This window comes from Pleuronectes platessa, chromosome 14 (genome assembly GCF_947347685.1).
Source record: "Pleuronectes platessa chromosome 14, fPlePla1.1, whole genome shotgun sequence".
Taxonomy (NCBI): Eukaryota; Metazoa; Chordata; class Actinopteri; order Pleuronectiformes; family Pleuronectidae; genus Pleuronectes; species Pleuronectes platessa.
The window spans coordinates 5,596,404-5,613,573 of NC_070639.1; the positions used below are offsets into that span (position 1 = coordinate 5,596,404).

The window sequence follows — 17,170 nt, forward strand, 5'->3', positions numbered from 1 at the left end:
GTTTTTCCTTGAGTGATGTTTATGGCGCACATCTCCACAAAATAAAATAAATCTACTGATCATGATCCTGCTGAATATCACAACCAAAAGCAGATAATTGTATGGGCTGTGAGGAAGGAAAACAGAGGCTACCACGACCACATGGAGAGGAAAACAAGCCCTTGACGCAAAACTTTAAAAGACAGAATAAATTCTGTCTTTTAATTTAAGCCCAATCACAAGGATATCATGATTTTCTTCTTAAGTACTGACACAAAGCCCTTTTATTTTTCTTAAATTTGGCGTGCATGGAGAAAAAGCTTTTCAGTCCACAGATGACTTTCTTGCCCTAGCCTCATGAGACGCAGTGAGAAAGAGACTGAGAAGCAAAACCGATTTATCTGCTCTCTGAAGGCCAAAATTATTATTATTTTTTAAAACCTCAAATCCATGGAGGGGAAAATATCCGACTTCTGTGGAAATACAATTTCCTCTATGTATTGATATTTTATGATATATTGCCTCGTTGTGAGGCCTAATAATGGAGTCATTAGACAGATTACTACACAGAAATATTCAATGAGATTACAATTTTAAAAAGGCACATTCATAATTGAAATGACCTTCTCTGAGCGCTTTCTCTTTTCAAAAGAGGAACTCCGAGCTTATGAGTCAAACTGAGAATGACACATAGAGAATAATGGGATTTTTTTACGATTTCAGTGATGGCCTGTCAACGTGCAGACTGATAAGAGTGCTGGCAGCAAGGACACAAGAAATAAGTATAGGATCCACACACTATTGAGCTGTCTTACAGAATCCTGTTCTGAAGCAGCCGAGATGCTTTCTGGCTGTCCCTCTACAGGTTTAAATAAACAGCACCTTGGTTTAAGTCAAGCTGAACACAGTATGACAAAGAAACAACAATAGTGACCATTGCATATCGTACCTATTCTCATCCAGGTGTTTATACTATCTAGTGCCCATGAAACACGTTTATTCAGCCTGCATGAAAATTCATTCTCTCTGCCTTGATGCCATTGTGGATCTGCTTGCACCAGACAATGTAAAATTCTGCATCATAAGCAAACAGGTTATTTCCCTACTCTGCAGGAATAAAACCCTGCAATGACATCTGAATATCCTGGTGAGTGTGCAAAACTTATTCAGGCCTTTGTCAACATGAACAGTAAACAAAAGGAACTGTAAATATCTGTTAAGCAGTTTATTGTGGTACTGGCGGATTCGCCTAACAACTGACTACACAATATCACTGCGCTGCACTGTGACATCAAGCTGTACGCCCTGAGGATTTTACCGTTCCAAGGAGACACGCTCTGAAGTTTGCTGCTCTGCTTGGGACAACCTGCTGCTGCGCGCTGTTCTTTTCAGGACTGACACTTACAAAGACCCACACCTGAAAAAAGCCAGCATCCTGTAGTACCAACATCAGACGCCTCATCTCATCATCACACTTGCCCTCCTTGAACCCCCAGCTGTTTATAGTTGAGTCTTACCTTCGCCTGAGAGGCAGATCTGTCAGTGGGATGCTCCGCAGAGCTGCCCCTATCAGCATGAGGAACGCAGAGAGGAGGAGGGATGCCCGCAAACCTGGAGGAAACAAGACATGATCATAGAAGTGGAGAAAAAGAAAGAAAAACGGCTGATAGGAGATGGCCTTGAAGGGGTGAAATATGGTTGAGATCACCAGTCTATATTTATAATCTAATAAAACCTCCAAATGGTGATTACTGCTAATGACTATTTCCAGTTCTAATTAACTGAAAGTGTAAGAAAATAGCCTGACCCGAAGTTCATATGCTAAATATATTCACTTAAAAATAATTAAAAGACAGTGAAAGGCAGTAAATCATCCCATTTCAGAAGCTGGAACCAGAGAACATTTGGTTTTCTCAAGTCGGTCACTTATTTAAACCATTAACTCTATCAAAATCCAGAATACAAGAGTCCTGCAACAAATCCTATCTTTATGAATGTTGCAATGTTCAGCACTTAAACACTTTTAGAGAAGTGTTGATTCTACTTTATCAGCTTTGTGATGATGTTGAATTGTGTTGAGTTACAAACAGAAGTATCTCTGTTACTCAGTGGACAAGTATTGATGTAAATGGGAAGGACAAAATAACTTAAGTTCATGTTCTGTCGGCACTTCTGAACTCAACAGCACCAAAAACTGCCTTCTCCAAAGTGACAACACAGTTTAAAAAACCCCCAAACAGTTGAACGTTTTTATTAGACTTATTGGTTTCAGTTTGGTGGCAACAGTAATTCCACAGTTCCTTGTTTAATGTCGCATGTTGCAGCATCACTCGGGAAATGTTTCTTTCAACCATCGAAGTCTCTAGTCTCAGTTTCACCCACACGATGTTCATTTAAGGAAACTATCTCCACTTCGCTGTTCTCTTTTTTCCCCCTGTGTGCGTTTTTGTTACCACTGTTAAACATGTTTTATTGATGCCTGAAGGGAAAAACTGGTCATAACTCGTCAGTATGACCCTGCGGGTGTTACACAATGATCATGCTCCAGCCTATGCTGACAAAGTTTGTAAATATTAAGTCAGTTGTTTGCCTCCATGTTCTGCTGCATCAAATATCAAAACCTTTTGCTCCTGCCAACAAGAATATCAGCTTTTACCTGCATTCTTTACTTTATCTGAAATTTTACAAACCAAGAGTTTAAAAAAAAACATATATATGCAAATAATAACTGTAGCCATTATTTCTACCCTTTGGTAGGAGGAACCCCCATAGGGGAGTGGAGCATTTCTCCTACTGAAAAACGGAAGCAGACCCAGGGTACTGTGTACAGTTTGAGACTGTTGCAAACCCTGGATGTTATGTGGGTCACATTGTGGTTTTAATGCAATTCATGTGTGCTGAATGCCCTAATTGAATATACGACTTCTGAGCAGACTTGTATGTAACGCGGGTGTTACGCTGAGCAATAACTTTACCAGTCTAATGGGGGTCAATAACAGTATAACCCTACCTTAAGTAGTCTTATCATAAAAATGTTCCTACCACTAACTGAGAGCAGGTATACTGTGGCAACCTAACCTTTGCAAACAAAACACCAAGAACCACTAATCGCTGATGAATCAGTATCACAAGATCAGGATCACATGTAATTTCTTGGCAAGATTTGCACTTGTGGTCTTCATGTTGTCAGCAGCTTGGTTACGGCGATCTCGTTGCTGTTTATGTCATTTGTCAGTTGAACTATGACGTGTCAGTCAGGTGATGCAGAGGAACTAGTTGGGTGAAGGGTGCCTAACTCAGCTGCTGAAGTCAAGAGGACGCCTGCTTGACATCACTCAAAGGCACTTTTACTCAATCTCTGCTCTCTTGGGAATTTGAAACCTCTCGACAGAGAGAAGAATTTTCTCACACAAGTCGTTTTTTAACCCTCAGGTGTCTCTGAATCATCTTCATGGAACAGTGGAGACAGGAAAACTCCTCTACGTACACTGATTTTAAAAGTTAAAGTGGTATGAGTTGTTTTATCTGCCAGCATTTTGAGGTTCATTGATACAAATATCAACTTCACCTTAAGTTGGAGGGAAGCAAAACGTGTACACCTACATTAGGAGCAGTAATGAAATAATTAATGATTTACTGACAGAAAACTCAAAATAAGTAATTTCAAGTAAAAATACTAACTACTGTTCTGATTTACTTAAACTTTTTTTCCTATTTCATACTTTTTGGATTGAGAAAACCTCTGCTTAATCAACACTATACTTACAAATTGATTGAACCACTAAAAAATGGGCAATGGCTCAAATTCATTTTAATCGTATAAATAAGCTATCCAGGAAAAATAGATTTATTGAATATAAATGACATCGAATATAATTGAGTATAAAAATGTTTTTTTGATAATTTTCTTTATAACAATTGCCTGACTCATTTACAAGCAGGATTATCTGATAAATTTCGGTATAAATTTATAAAAAAATAACAAAACATTAGGGCTATTTCCTCTGTTACTTCTCTCTTTTTCAAAGGCTTGGGTGGTTTAATAAATATATTGACACGGACAGACTTTCTAATACAAAAGTTTCTGATATCACAGGAAAAAACTGTGGCCTAACTCTATCTTATCTCTGATTTCCAATCATTTTTTACAGAGGAACTCAACATACTGTGTTTCCACTGATCTGGGTGCATCAAACCTCTGGATGTCTTTAAGACACATGTCATGGTTATGGCTCACAACGAGGACTCGAACAGTGGGACATTATGTACCACATTAGAACTGCTCACCTCTTTTATCCATTAACCACATGAACAGCAACCAGGGGATGAAGCCCACCGGGCCCCACAGCACCAGCACCGCGATGTCGGACTTGGTGAAGCCGTAAGCGAGAGCGGCCGAGTTCTGGATGGGTCCCCAGAAGTTCCACACCATCCCCTGCATGAGCGCCAGCAGGGAGAACAGGCTCAGAACCAGCCATCTTCTCCCGTACACCCTGCCGCTGCTCACCGGCTGTCTGCTCGGCTCCGCGCCAGAGGGACCGACCAGCGGCTCCCGCTCAGCCTCGGTGCTCGAACCGGCACCCATGGTCCTCCTCTCCGGGTGTCACTACAGTTAAAATCCCGGGTTGTACGCCTTGTGAAGCGGCGGAGAAGTGGAACGAACCGCTGGAGCTTCTGTTCCCAAAACAATAACAGCCTGTACCCTGTCACTTCGCTTAACTGCGCATACGCGAACAGAGACGGTTACGGAAGTGGAAGCTGTTGTCCTCGGCGGCCATTTTGGCTCCTGCGGCCCGTTAGCTTGAATTGGATTGTTGCTGTGGCCGCTGCGCCCGAATGGAGCAGCTTCGGGGTGAGGAGCTCAAGTTGTAAGTGGGCTCCCCGCACTGTCATGTGACTTTTGTTTACTTCCGTCTGAGAGTCAACTACACGTGTAGCACAAGGTGAGTTGTTTGTTTTTCAGAAATCCTCAAAGACCCCTCTTTTCGCTAACGTCAGCATCCCCGTGATGTATCGACACAAACAGGGAGGTCAAGTAGTTAGCGTGGGTATTTCCTAAAGGCAGCGAACTAGTATTGTCCGAGTTGTGTGATTAAAGTAAAGTGTCGTTAGCCACATTATCTGAATGTTTAATGACATGATGGTGCCTCATGATGAGAATAGTATGATAATAAAATGGCCACATGTTTCTTTCAAGAGGACAAGAGCAGTTAGAGGAGTTAGCTAGAATGATACCAGTGACATGAATGCTATTTAAAGAAAGTTAACTTATGGACCGATACAACTAATGATCGTTTAATCGTTGATTAATCTTGTTCGATTAACTGTTTTATACTTTGTTATACTCGATTTTTAAAGCTTTCTATATTGTATATGAATATGAATATACCACATTTTTCTGAACCACTGACACCGAACCAATGCTGAATTTTGTTATAATAATGATAATGATTTACTTTTCTTATATAGCGCTTTTAAAAAACAGAGCTTACAAAGTGATTTGACAGCATAGCAGGAAAAGTAAATATAGGAGAAATAACAATGAGCAGGATGGAATGTGACCAGGAAGCCAGCCAACCACGTTCAGGTGGTGGGACACAAGGTAGTGTTAAAATTAAATGAATGAATATGGAGCTATGTCACCTGAAATCTTCAACACATCAAAGTAGTAATATGACAAACAAATGGATGAACAAGAAAAATGCTTCAAGACAATTCAAGTGAGGAAAACATAAACAAAAAGGTGATGCTTGTTTTAACTTTAAAAAACATTTGCATCTACAGCACCATCTTGGCACTGGTATACTCTGCCCACTGCCCGTGTGGACTACAAACCATGGCTGCCTCTGACGCTATGAAACCCTTCAGCCCAGACGAGACCCAGAGGATTCTGCATCACCTGCAGCAGCCGGCAGTCTTCATGAACATGACCTGTGACTGGCCAGCGCTCCAGTGGACGGCAGAGCACCTGTCCGTCTGCCTCAGCGACAAATGGATTCGATTTAGACTCGGGAGAAAAGAGGAGATCAACAGTAAGAACGGGGGGGGTTAATGAAGACAGGTCTGGGTTGAAATAATTCTTGTGTGGTTAATGAAGCAAGAAACAGCCTGACCCACCAAGCACCTCAAAGTCTAGACTATTTGAAATCAGCAATAGATAGATAGATAGATAGATACACATTTAAGAAAAGACATTATGAGGAAACAATTAATTTAAAGCGATCTTTAGGTAAGAATCACTAAGTACAGATGATTTTGTTGGATGCTATTTCCACCCTTGCAGGTCCTAAAATAACCTGTTAAAACCTTTTTTTGTATTTTGTCCTGAATAAGCTGTTACTAAAAAATCATAGTCTTAGGTTTCTTAAACTCCACTGTCAGACATTATCCACCAATCTCTGGCCAAAGCCTACTCTTAAATGTAGAAATCATTGATATATAAATATGGTAAATGAATGATTTTGATGTTTTTTAGTAACATCTTTGCACAGAGCCTCTGTACTTTCACCCAATTTTCAGAGATCACGTAATAATTGCCAGCGATATTGTGTAGTTCATCCTTTGACAAGTGAGCATTTACAGATTAGACCTTGTTAGGGACCTGATGAAGTATCGGAAGCTGTCACACAAGCCAAAAAAGGAATGAGGGTTAGCCTTCAAGCATCTGTTGTATTTTGCTGTCCTAGTGGCTCTAGAACAGCTACAGTAATGACTCCTCCTGTGATGAATAACAGGGAGCGTGTCCTCTGATAAAAGCAAACTAATTAGATGTCTAAATCTTTTTCAGCAGCAGCTGACAGGCTAACAGGAGGACATTGCTCATTACTAATGCCATCACTCACCTATAGGCACACTTTGTTTACTGAAACAAAAGCAAATCATTTATTTTTTCCATAAAAGTGAGACAAAATCTCATGCTTACATGATGATATATAGCGCTGTGATTCTGGTTTGTGTTTCCTTTAGCATCGATCAATTAAAGTGTGTTACGGAATTTTCTCACAAGTTTCCAATTATTACTCTTTTTTTTCTTCCTCCTTTCATAGAGCCTCTGTTTGAAACCCAGTGTTCATATGTGGAGGCCAAGCTGGAGCACTTTCTCTGCTGGACCCGGGGTCAGTGTGAGACAGATGTTGGACCTTTCTCTGAATTCTCGAGCTCAGAGTATTGGGCTTACGCTGACTACAAATACATCGCCATGTTGTTTCAAGATCAGCCCTTCATGTTTGAGGTAACCAGGCTCCTGCATACATATTTACGTGTTTGAATTATACCATCCCACATGTGGGGCATATTGACTCAAATGGTGTTACTTTAGGCGGGTTGCGGTCTGTACCGGACTCAATGTTCACACAACCTTGTCACATTTCTGAAGCTAAGTCTCCTCATTCTGTGAACAGGATCCCATATCACAACAACAGCTGTTAACAAAGACCTGGTTCAGACGCGTGGTTCTGGGATCCAAAGTGGTGTCTCTTCTACTCATTCTGACTCATTGGCTGTAACATTTCAAGAGTGACCTTTAAAGAAGACCAGCATTATGACTGTAATCAAAAGGGTTGAAGAACAGTAACCCACTATGAATACAAAATATTGTTTTAAATTGTCATAAACACCTAGAAAAGCAGTTTTCTAAATGTTTAATTTAAAATAATAATTTCCATATTATTACTTTCTTATCAGCTTGCAACAGCTTCAGCTTATCAACATAGGAAACATTTAATGAAAAAATTTAAAAGAGCCAAAATAGTGTCCATTTGTTATTTTATTCACGTTTTTTTCCTTTGTTTTGCCATTTTCAATTAAAATAGCAAGTTTTCTCACGTAACAACTTTCGCTCAGCAGCTATTCTTGTTCCGCATTAGGTAAAGACATAAAAACGCCATCCTTTCTCCAGCCACTGCCACACGTTAATTTCATTTTTATCTCTGCTATAATTTCTTATTGGACATCCACCTGCAATTATTTCCCGCCTGTCTTATGCCTTTGAGACAGGCAGACATGGGCTCTTTACAGGAAAAATTGTTCTGGGAAAAGGCTGCCTGAAGGCTAGATTGACCATCCTGTCATTTACAGCCTTCTGCATATATGGTAATGACTTATTCAGGATGCTGCTATGATTGCTAAACCTTTGTGCTCTGACAGGACATGATTGACAGGCCAGTTTTTTGTGGAGAGATGACAAATATTGTAGTTTAGTTTCTCACAAAGAGACCTCCATTGGTCACCCATAATAGAGCCTGTCAAAGCAGCTGATGAGGTGGGGGTCCCTCTGTGAGCAGAGCTGTGACAGACCAAAAAATGACACTTGTAATTTAAAAGTTTGTGTGTGTGTGTGTGTGTGTGTGTGTGTGTGTGTGTGTGTGTGTGTGTGTGTGTGTGTGTGTGTGTGTGTGTGTGTGTGTGTGTGTGTGTGTGTGTGTGTGTGTGTGTGTGTGTGTGTGTGTGTGTGTGTGTTTTCAGGATGTAAAGTGGTCCGACTTCGGTTTTGAGGGGCGCAATGGGAGAGAAAGCACCTTGTGGATTGGCACAAAAAGGGCCAATACACCGTGCCACCTGGACTCTTACGGCTGTAACCTGGTTCTACAGGTGCAAGGACGGTAAGATGGATCATAGCATGTGTTGCTGCTTTTTTATGCACCAAAGTAGCCAGATTATAAATCCTTCAGTGGAAAACGAGCAAATAAAAAAATGTATGGTTTGCGATTAGATGAAAACATCTTTAATCCCTGATTTCCTTAGAACAATTGACCTATGTGATTTAAATAATCAAGTTACCATAAACGGATACCTAAAGTACTTGGGTAGGTATTACTTTTGACTCTTCTTTCACACCTTCAAGCTACGTTTGGGATTCTTGATGCGATTAAGTTACAGATATCATGTCTGTTATCTCTGTTTTGATTGAACCTTTCGAATTTAAATTATTCACAAATATGACTTGCAAACCTTTGAACTTGCTGCACCATTTAATGTGTTTTTAGCTGAAAATGTTCCCAATGTTGTCAGCCAGAAATAAGCCACACAGCTCAACAGTATGTGTTTGTTTCCAAAACATGTGTGAATGCGATCAGTATTGGACAAAAGTGAGATGCATCATTTAATATGCACCCACTCTGATGCTATCGACGGGACTTTAAATAAAAACATCACTCATTTCGCTGCCTCAGTGGTTTGTCAATATGGCTTCAAGTCATAACAAAGGCTTTAATTAAATGCAGCACAAATCAAAACTGGGCAAAACCTGTGGCCTTGAAACTTGTAATATGGTAAAATTGTCAGTGCAGTAAGAAGTAGTGTTTTGCTCTGTGCTACAGATCAAGGACAAATAGTGTTCAAAAATATGAAATGCAAAAGACATGCACCATCTGCAAACTAGTGTTTGATATTATAATGACAGACTTTATTTATATAGCACTTTTCATCGCATAAAGTGCAGCTCAAGGTGCTTTACATGAAAATGATCCTCAAAACAGAAGCTTAAAAACACAAAATAGTGAAGGAAGTCGAAACAATAAACTCTTAATAAAGGGTGAAATCGAGGATTAAGAAAAAAGTAAAAACATGGTGGATGTTAATTACAAGCAAAACCATATAAAATACAGTTTGAGCAGTTTTCTAAACATGTCATAAGAGGTTGAATTTCCGATATGTTCTGGGAGTTGAATCAAACTATGCGTGAATCATGGAAACGCCAAAGAAAACTGAAAATAACTGTAAAAAAAAAGAAAGGAATTCAGTGCTTGAGGATCAAATCGCTAATTTTAACAAACAGGCACATAATATTTAAGCTCCACAATTCTGTCTTCTTTCATAACATGAGAGTAAGATTGGACAGAAAACAGGAATCCTTATCCCTGATGGCTCCCTCTTAAAACAAAGTGACATTTGTATCAAACAGTGGCTATCGACTGAAAACTATGCAGCATTTCATGACAAAATGTACTATTTTAAGAAAAGTTTTCAGCAAATACATGAGATAATAAACTAGTGAAGCTTGAGAATATATACTTTGTAATCCTGTATATCATCTCCTGAACTCCATGTTATGACAGAACAATTGATGATGCTTCAGCAAGGATCCATAATGCATCCTGCCACCAAGTTTCATGGAAATCCTTTCAGTTGTTTTTGTGCAATTTTGCTCACAAAGAAATAAACCAACAAACGAACTAGGGTTAAAACGTAATCTCATTGGCGGAGGTAAAAATGGGTATTGAATATGGTTTACTGGGTGCAGTACTAAATGTACAGTCAATACTAATATATAGTCTTAGGTCGTATACTGATTTCCAATTTAGGGACCAGAAACAAAATAGAGATGGATATATCCACAGAGGTGTAAAATATAATGACATTGCTCTTTCATGGCTGAGATATCGGTTCTGTGCTCTTTATAGAGAGTTGTAACGGAGCAGGGATGAGGTTCAGGTTTCCATGAAGTCACAGCTGTTTTTCACCAAACCAATGATAGCGGTGGCGGTTTGCTGCCCGTGAACCACATAACCAAGGTGCAGGGTATTGTGACGGCTCACACAGAATGTGAGCCGTCCTCTGACCTCTTAGAAAGAGTTAATTTGTCCAAGAGCAGGAGGGAAATGGAAACAGACCGTGAGGGGAACTGATTCGATTCTGGGGGCGCTAATAATTCAAAAATCACTCATAAAGACACTGATTATGACAATCACATTTTTAGCATACCTTTTAAATTCTACACTACATATTTTACATGACTTTGGAAGTAAACTGCAAACTTGACTGTTTTGCGTGTGGGTAATTCCAGTTGTATCTCACTTCTCCCAGAGTGCAACAGTTGATCTCACTCCGTGAAATTGTCTCTCAGGTCCTTTTATTCAGTATTGATCTCAAACACAATGAAGTTCAGCTCGAGCAGTTGTTCTACACTGCTGATCCATGAAAGTACAACACTGCTGATTGATTCCATGGCATTTGTGACAATGGATCAGAAGTAATATGAATTTGTTGTTAGAGAAAATTGGATTATTTTACAAAGATTATTTTGTAGTTAGCCCCATCAGCTTATATCATCTCTCTTTTGAACTTCTGCTATTTTTCCACATAGTAACCAGTAATCAAATAATATTATAAACAGTGTAAATTGCCTGTATTTCATTGATGCAATTCAGAAGATTGTTTTCTTCCCCATTATGTAATTCCTATATTTGTGTTGTTTATCCGAGTCCATCACTGTTGAAAATGTTTTCATGATCTGTCGTTTTTACTGCGCCCTGTCACGGTGCATTAAAGTTTATTTACAGTTTTGGAAAGCTGCGTTGTTGGCCAAGCCACTCAGCCTGAATTTACGACTCGCTGGGTCATTTACTGACTCGGGTCTGAATTAATATCTGACAACTGCCATTGTGTGCTCTTTAATCTGAAGTCATATCTCATGGGGATGTTTCCTCTCTGTAGGAAACGCTGGCACCTCTTTCCTCCAGAGGACACTTCCGAACTCTACCCAACCAGGATCCCCTTCGAGGAGTCCAGTGTCTTCAGCCAGGTGGACGTGCTTCAACCAGACCTGAGGAGGTTCCCCAACTTTCAGAGAGCCAGGGCCCACGTCGTTACTCTGCAGCCAGGACAGGTCAGAGTTCTCTGACATAGTATTTACAAGACCTCAATGGCTACTGCACAGAGTCTGGCTCCAAATGCACAAGATGACAACATCTGTAATCTTGATTTCTGGGTAGTGGGAGGAAGTTGAGATTTGTCGTCCATCTTATTATAGTCTTTGGCTTACACACTGTACATACATACAGCCAAAGGATGTTAATAAATGGCTAGCAAATGTAGACACAAGGATTTCTGTAAAAACAAAAAAATGGCTGTATATTTGGCTGTATAGATCAGCTTCTCTAAGGTGGTTTTTTTTCTTTCTTGAGGAATGATGATGGGAATCATTATTCAAGTCATTACTCAAATTCCAATTTTTTTGGTCCTTTTAAAGACATTGTTCATTCACAATTATCAGTCTCATCCAGGCTCTTTTTTTGTTCTGTTAAGTTGGAAGTTGAAAATGCCTTTAAATTGAATCATTCTTAATTGTATGGCAAACATCGAAAATCTTGCTCATCTACAAGGCATTGAAAACCTAGTGTGAGTGATTTACTGATGTTTGATCTCATGCAATACTTTCACTCTACATTTATGAGATAAACTGCTTTTGACACAGAACAATAACCATAAAATACAGCTCTATTGGTCCTAAGCTCACAACATGTAAAAGTAGACTCAACTGTGAGATTTATTTGTCCACCGTAAAAGCATGAAGTAAGGCAATGGTCGTGACTTGTGTTATAATTAAATTCAGGCCTCCTCAGTTCCGGTGTTTCACCTTCAGCAGCCTGGAGGTTATATATTAAAGGGAGTGGAAGGATCAGCTACAGTCAAATCTGCAGCGTCATCACTCCTGACGTCTTCTCAAGCAGAGAATTTACAGGATCACGTGTGTTTCAGTAGATCGACTGACTGATCACTCAAGTCCCCGTCCTCATTACTGTTTTCCAAGCGGGTGAGTTCAGAGAAGGCACAGTAATAACTGAGAGGTTGTGCATCCAGAAGCTGCTCTGATTTTCAGAGACTACTGTAAAAATAGTTTCAAGTCTTCCAGGGTGTTTTTGTTCTAGAGCATGAGTGACTTGTCTGTAAGCCTGTACAACTAAATCTGCCTTTTTCTGACTTAAGAAGATATGAAACCTTTATTTTATAGGATATCGATTAGCCTAACCCTATGTATATTCTTAATCCAAGCTTATTCTTAATTCTTATTCAGCTATAATCAGGCTCACCGTTACCTTTACTTGGATCTCAGGGTCAAAGGTCTTGAGTACTTTTGAGCACAGCTGTCTAGACCCGTTTTCACATTAGAAAAGGCCCAGATGTTCCTGATAATAGCAACAATGGCTCTATTTAACTTAAGTGTCCCAGTAATTGATTTCATGATTCAATCAAATCATAAGGAAGAAGGTCCGTTTTCTGGCTTCCAGATCTACAAACAACTCTATTTCACAGCCTTTGTCCCAATCAATGAGCTGGGATTTACAAACCGTTGAAAGCTATAGGTGGTTGTTTCCCCAGACACTTAATAATACTTAAGCTGTTGACAGAATGGATAGTTGTATAAAAATGGCTCCACCAATTCTCCATGAATGAATCAAGACTGCTGAGGAGGCAGTGGATCAATCAGACGCTCTGTTTTAATAGTCCCTTTATGAATGGGTGAACCAACAGTCCAGGGAAGAAGGTGTAGGCTGCCATCTAGTGGACAATCAAACAAGTAATGAAATCTCACACCAGTTATCACAGGCCTGAAGACCAAGAGGAGAAGAGGTGGTGACGTCTCTTAACTGTGATTCCATTTTATCTTCTTTCCTCAGGTGCTGTATGTTCCCAGACACTGGTGGCACTACGTGGAGTCAGTGGATCCCGTCACTGTCAGCATCAACTCCTGGATTGAGTTGGTAAGCAACCCCAGCATCCCGGCAAGTTCGGCTCACAACCTCAAAAAAAAAGAAAGAAAAGATGTTCCATGACTTTCCGTGTCTGAAATAAATAAGAGGCGCGTTAGCTCTCCACCTCTTTGCCCCCCGACGAGCCCCTACTCCTAGATAAAGGCTCCTCTCGGCTTTGAGTAATGAACAGGTCTGGAAGTAAAAGATCCCCTGTCATTATGATGAGTGTATGTGGACATCAAGGAGTGTGTGCTGCATGAACAAAAGTCTCTGTGCCACCAGACAAATGTTTATTCTAACAGCAAGTGCCTGTGCAGCTCTGCCTGCAAGGTCACAGTCACAACAAAGTTTGCCTGCAGCTGACACCGTGTCTGTATCATTCAGTGCAATTATCTTGATGTGCACTTCTCAGAGCGGAGTGTTGTTGTGCTCGACTCTCTGTTCCTACACAGGAAGCAGATGATGTGGCGAGAGTCAGTGAAGCGGTGACCAAGGCAGTTGTCTGCGCCATGAAAAGTGCCCGAAGCGACGACAACACTGACGACTGGATCAATCCAACAGAGGTAGCAAAATGATGCTATTATTAATTAGTCCCTCAAATGAATAGCTCCCCCATCACTAGAACTTCCTTGTACTTCTTTGTAAATTTTTTAGGTTCTTGTTTCTGTTTAACGTTAATATATACAAAAGCTCCATCAGACTTTGTTTTCTATGTAAAACCCACCTCTTGCTGTACAGGGAAATCCTTATAGAAGACTGTATGCATGGAGGATAACTTTTAAAAGACTACAGAAAACATATTTATTCATATTGGATGATTATGTGTATTGTAGCGTTTGAATCCATACATTGTTATTGTTGTTCTGTCATTATATTTAGATGTATTGCTTAAACATACTTTTATGACGTTCTTAATGTGAAGCACTGCTGTGCATTAAATAAACTTTATTTACTAATGTTTAAAAAGTCAAATGTGCATCAATATATAAAGTAGTTTATTGATCTATAAACATATTGATTAATGTAAGATGTACTTTATTAGTGTAATGGACAAGAACATCTAAATGTCAAGAGGTACGGGATTTGAAAACACATAAATAATTCATGAATATATAATAGCTTTTTATTTTGGTTTTGCATTTCTAATAGAGAAATAATCCGATTTACAAATTGAATTAAAAGCACAGATTTCTCATTATGCTTGACTAAATGACCATGACATGATTCTTACACCTTCTTATTTATATGTAGATAAACTCACAGAAGCCTCACATCTTTCCCCTCGGGCTCAATGAAAGGACGGCAACTAGCAATTTTATCAAAGGCCATATATTGAAGTCAAGAGTCAAAATCAAACCCTGTCTTGCAGTTTCACATTTGGATGTAATAGTAGCAGTTTGTGGTTATTTTGCCGCTTTGGGAACACGCTGTCACAGTTTGCCTGTTTTATGTTTCTGCAGGAAGGAGTGGCATCCCATAATGAGAACATGCAGTATTTGAACCTGGCAATCACAGCATGTGCTCCAAGCCTGAAGAACCTCTGCGGCAGCAAACTGAACCAGGACCCCAGAGACGCCCCTCCTGCTAAACGGGACTCCAGTGGACAAATCAGGAAAAACATTGATTCGATAAGGGGTTCCGCACCCTTCAGCGTTCCCTTCGGGCCACATCTCATCTCAGTGCGCTGTCAGCAAGGCGACTCAACAGAAACGAGGGAGACGACCCCGAAAGATGTGGAGGTCAAATCTTCCAGGATCCGAGAAGGCAAATCTCTAGAGGACTTCCCTGTCAGCTCGGACGCAGCACCGAGAACTGAGCCTGCGTCTGCTGTCAGAGTCCAGCTGGGAAAACACAGCTCTGGTTTGCCTCCGTGTGGAGCACGTGACTGTGCTGATGGAACATCTTCAGAGGATTTACAGGATTCAATAATAACCACTAATGACCTGTTAGACTGCCTGGTGCATCCTGATGTCATCTCCCGTGTCACGGAGCTGTTACTTGAAAGGCACACAGGAACTCAGAGGCCCTCTGCTCCATCCTAGCTTTAATATGCGCCTGCCACATACAGTCTACATGGAATTCTGACTTGAGTTTAGTGAGTTAGAGCTGGAGAAAAATCCACCTGCAGATCCTGCAGAAATCCATCCTCTGAGCATACAGTAATGGTTTGGTGTCAGTTAGACGTGACAGAGGAGAGCTGAAGATTAATGCCGAGCTTCATCCCTCTTTTCTCCGACCACAGATTGAACCCAGCTGTGAGAAGTCAGACCAAAACTAATTGTAATGCGCCGAGCGACACCATCGAGTGGATTGAAACATTTCCTCCTTTTGTTGTCCTACACAGACTAATCCTCTTTGCTTCTTCCCCAGCAAGAAATACGACCACTCTAATCAATTTACTATGCTAATCAGCCAAATAATGCAGGATGATGTCGCTGGGATGTGAACATTTGTGCGTAATGTTTCCTGGTTGTTTAGTAATGAGCACTGTCATCGGATGGGAACAGGAGGCTGATGTAATGGTTTGATGATTGATGAAATGTTTGAATACAGTCTCAGACTAAACGAAGGAAGAGTGTACATCTACAAATATAATAAATATTCTCATGTCACCACAATTTATTTGCCAAATGTTATTTCCTGTTTGTTTTCCACTGTCGCAACATTTTTTGACCGACATCAACATGCATACTCACAGATTTTCAATTCCATAAAGAATGGATGTACATTTTAAACTTCATTCAAAACTTCTTACAACACAAAAACAATTTTTAACTACATAGTCCATGGGCCAGCTCACATATTGGTACCATCTGAGGGGGCAAAACTTTACCTATACTAAGTTGTTTGTAAGACTGATATGAGTCTATTAATATATATGATAACCCTTGCACAAAAGCAGCTTTTCATATTTTAGGGCTATATTACCGTTTTCACTGATCAGTGCTTTAGCGAAATTCGCCCAAATCACTAACGTCCTAATATCATCTTAACAGTGATATGATTTTGGTCATTTGCTAAATTATTTGTATAAGTCAAATGTTGCAATTATTGAAAAGAATAAATTTAGATTTTTCATACACGTTATGTTGTTATCACTTGAAAATCTGATTCTTAGATGGCACCATGATCTGCCTTGATATAAACGTATGTATATTGTTGTATTTGGTTGACCACAATCGTGCGCAGTTGAGCATTTACTTTCAGCTTTTAACAGAAGAGAAAATAAAATTTAAGTTTCAGTCCTGAAGGAATGATGGAAGAAACCAGCAGCGTGCCTAAGACGCAGGCAGGCATGAAGTGCATCATCCATTGCTCCAGTGATGACTCAAACCTAGTGTCACCCCAGAATCTAGAACCGTGGCAGACTTTACTGAAGGCAGCACAAATCCGGCAACATGCCCAAATTTTGGACCTTGCCGAAGGCCTGGGTGAGGGAGAGATCCCCCTAGTTCAATACCATCGGAAATGCCACTCATGGACTCAATCACCAAAAAAGCTGCCTCTGTTGAACCTGCGGAACCACTTGCAAGAAGAACATCTAGAGATGCCTCGAGAACTTCAAGGGTCCATCCACATCTTATCTGACGACAAGGGAAGGCTACTTCTGTAACCAGACTGCCTAACTATGAGTGAGCTTGCGAAAGCCAGATACTCCTTGAAAATGGAGCTGCAGCATGCCAGGGCCATCAAAGCTGGGGATGCTGTGAAGAAGGTAG

General features: G+C 40.2%; 2 protein-coding genes across 4 annotated transcripts in view; one reads left to right on the forward strand and one right to left on the reverse strand.

Moving 5' to 3' along the window:
• slc49a4 (solute carrier family 49 member 4) overlaps positions 1–4,660 on the reverse strand; it is a 54,724-nt gene extending 50,064 nt beyond the window's left edge. For both annotated transcript variants that reach the window (XM_053440001.1, XM_053440000.1), the window contains exons 1-2: positions 4,267–4,660; positions 1,497–1,590 (exon numbers count right to left, since the gene is read on the reverse strand). In XM_053440001.1, coding sequence (XP_053295976.1) covers positions 1,497–1,590; positions 4,267–4,564 — 392 coding nt within the window. In that variant the 5' untranslated portion in view covers positions 4,565–4,660. The remainder of the gene's footprint in view (positions 1–1,496; positions 1,591–4,266) is intronic.
• Positions 4,661–4,784: 124 nt separating this feature from the next.
• On the forward strand, positions 4,785–16,069 carry hspbap1 (hspb associated protein 1). 2 transcript variants are annotated; one of them, XM_053440456.1, is made up of 8 exons: positions 4,785–4,922; positions 5,764–6,011; positions 7,026–7,210; positions 8,443–8,579; positions 11,413–11,584; positions 13,377–13,460; positions 13,904–14,014; positions 14,912–16,069. In XM_053440456.1, the coding sequence occupies exons 2-8, from the start codon at positions 5,816–5,818 to the stop codon at positions 15,491–15,493; spliced, it is 1,467 nt and encodes a 488-aa protein (XP_053296431.1). In that variant the 5' UTR covers positions 4,785–4,922; positions 5,764–5,815; the 3' UTR covers positions 15,494–16,069. The 2 variants fall into 2 exon arrangements, with proteins under 2 accessions (XP_053296431.1, XP_053296432.1); XM_053440457.1 differs by lacking the exon at positions 4,785–4,922 and adding an exon at positions 4,948–5,023.
• Positions 16,070–17,170: the final 1,101 nt, after the last annotated feature.

Coding starts and splice junctions, on each gene's coding strand:
- hspbap1 (XM_053440456.1), top strand. CDS start 5,816: ATGGCTGCCTCTGACGCTATGAAACCCTTCAGCCCAGACGAGACCCAG. Junction 11,585..13,376: donor TTACTCTGCAGCCAGGACAG/GTCAGAGTTCTC, acceptor TTCTTTCCTCAG/GTGCTGTATGTTCCCAGACA. Junction 13,461..13,903: donor TCAACTCCTGGATTGAGTTG/GTAAGCAACCCC, acceptor GTTCCTACACAG/GAAGCAGATGATGTGGCGAG.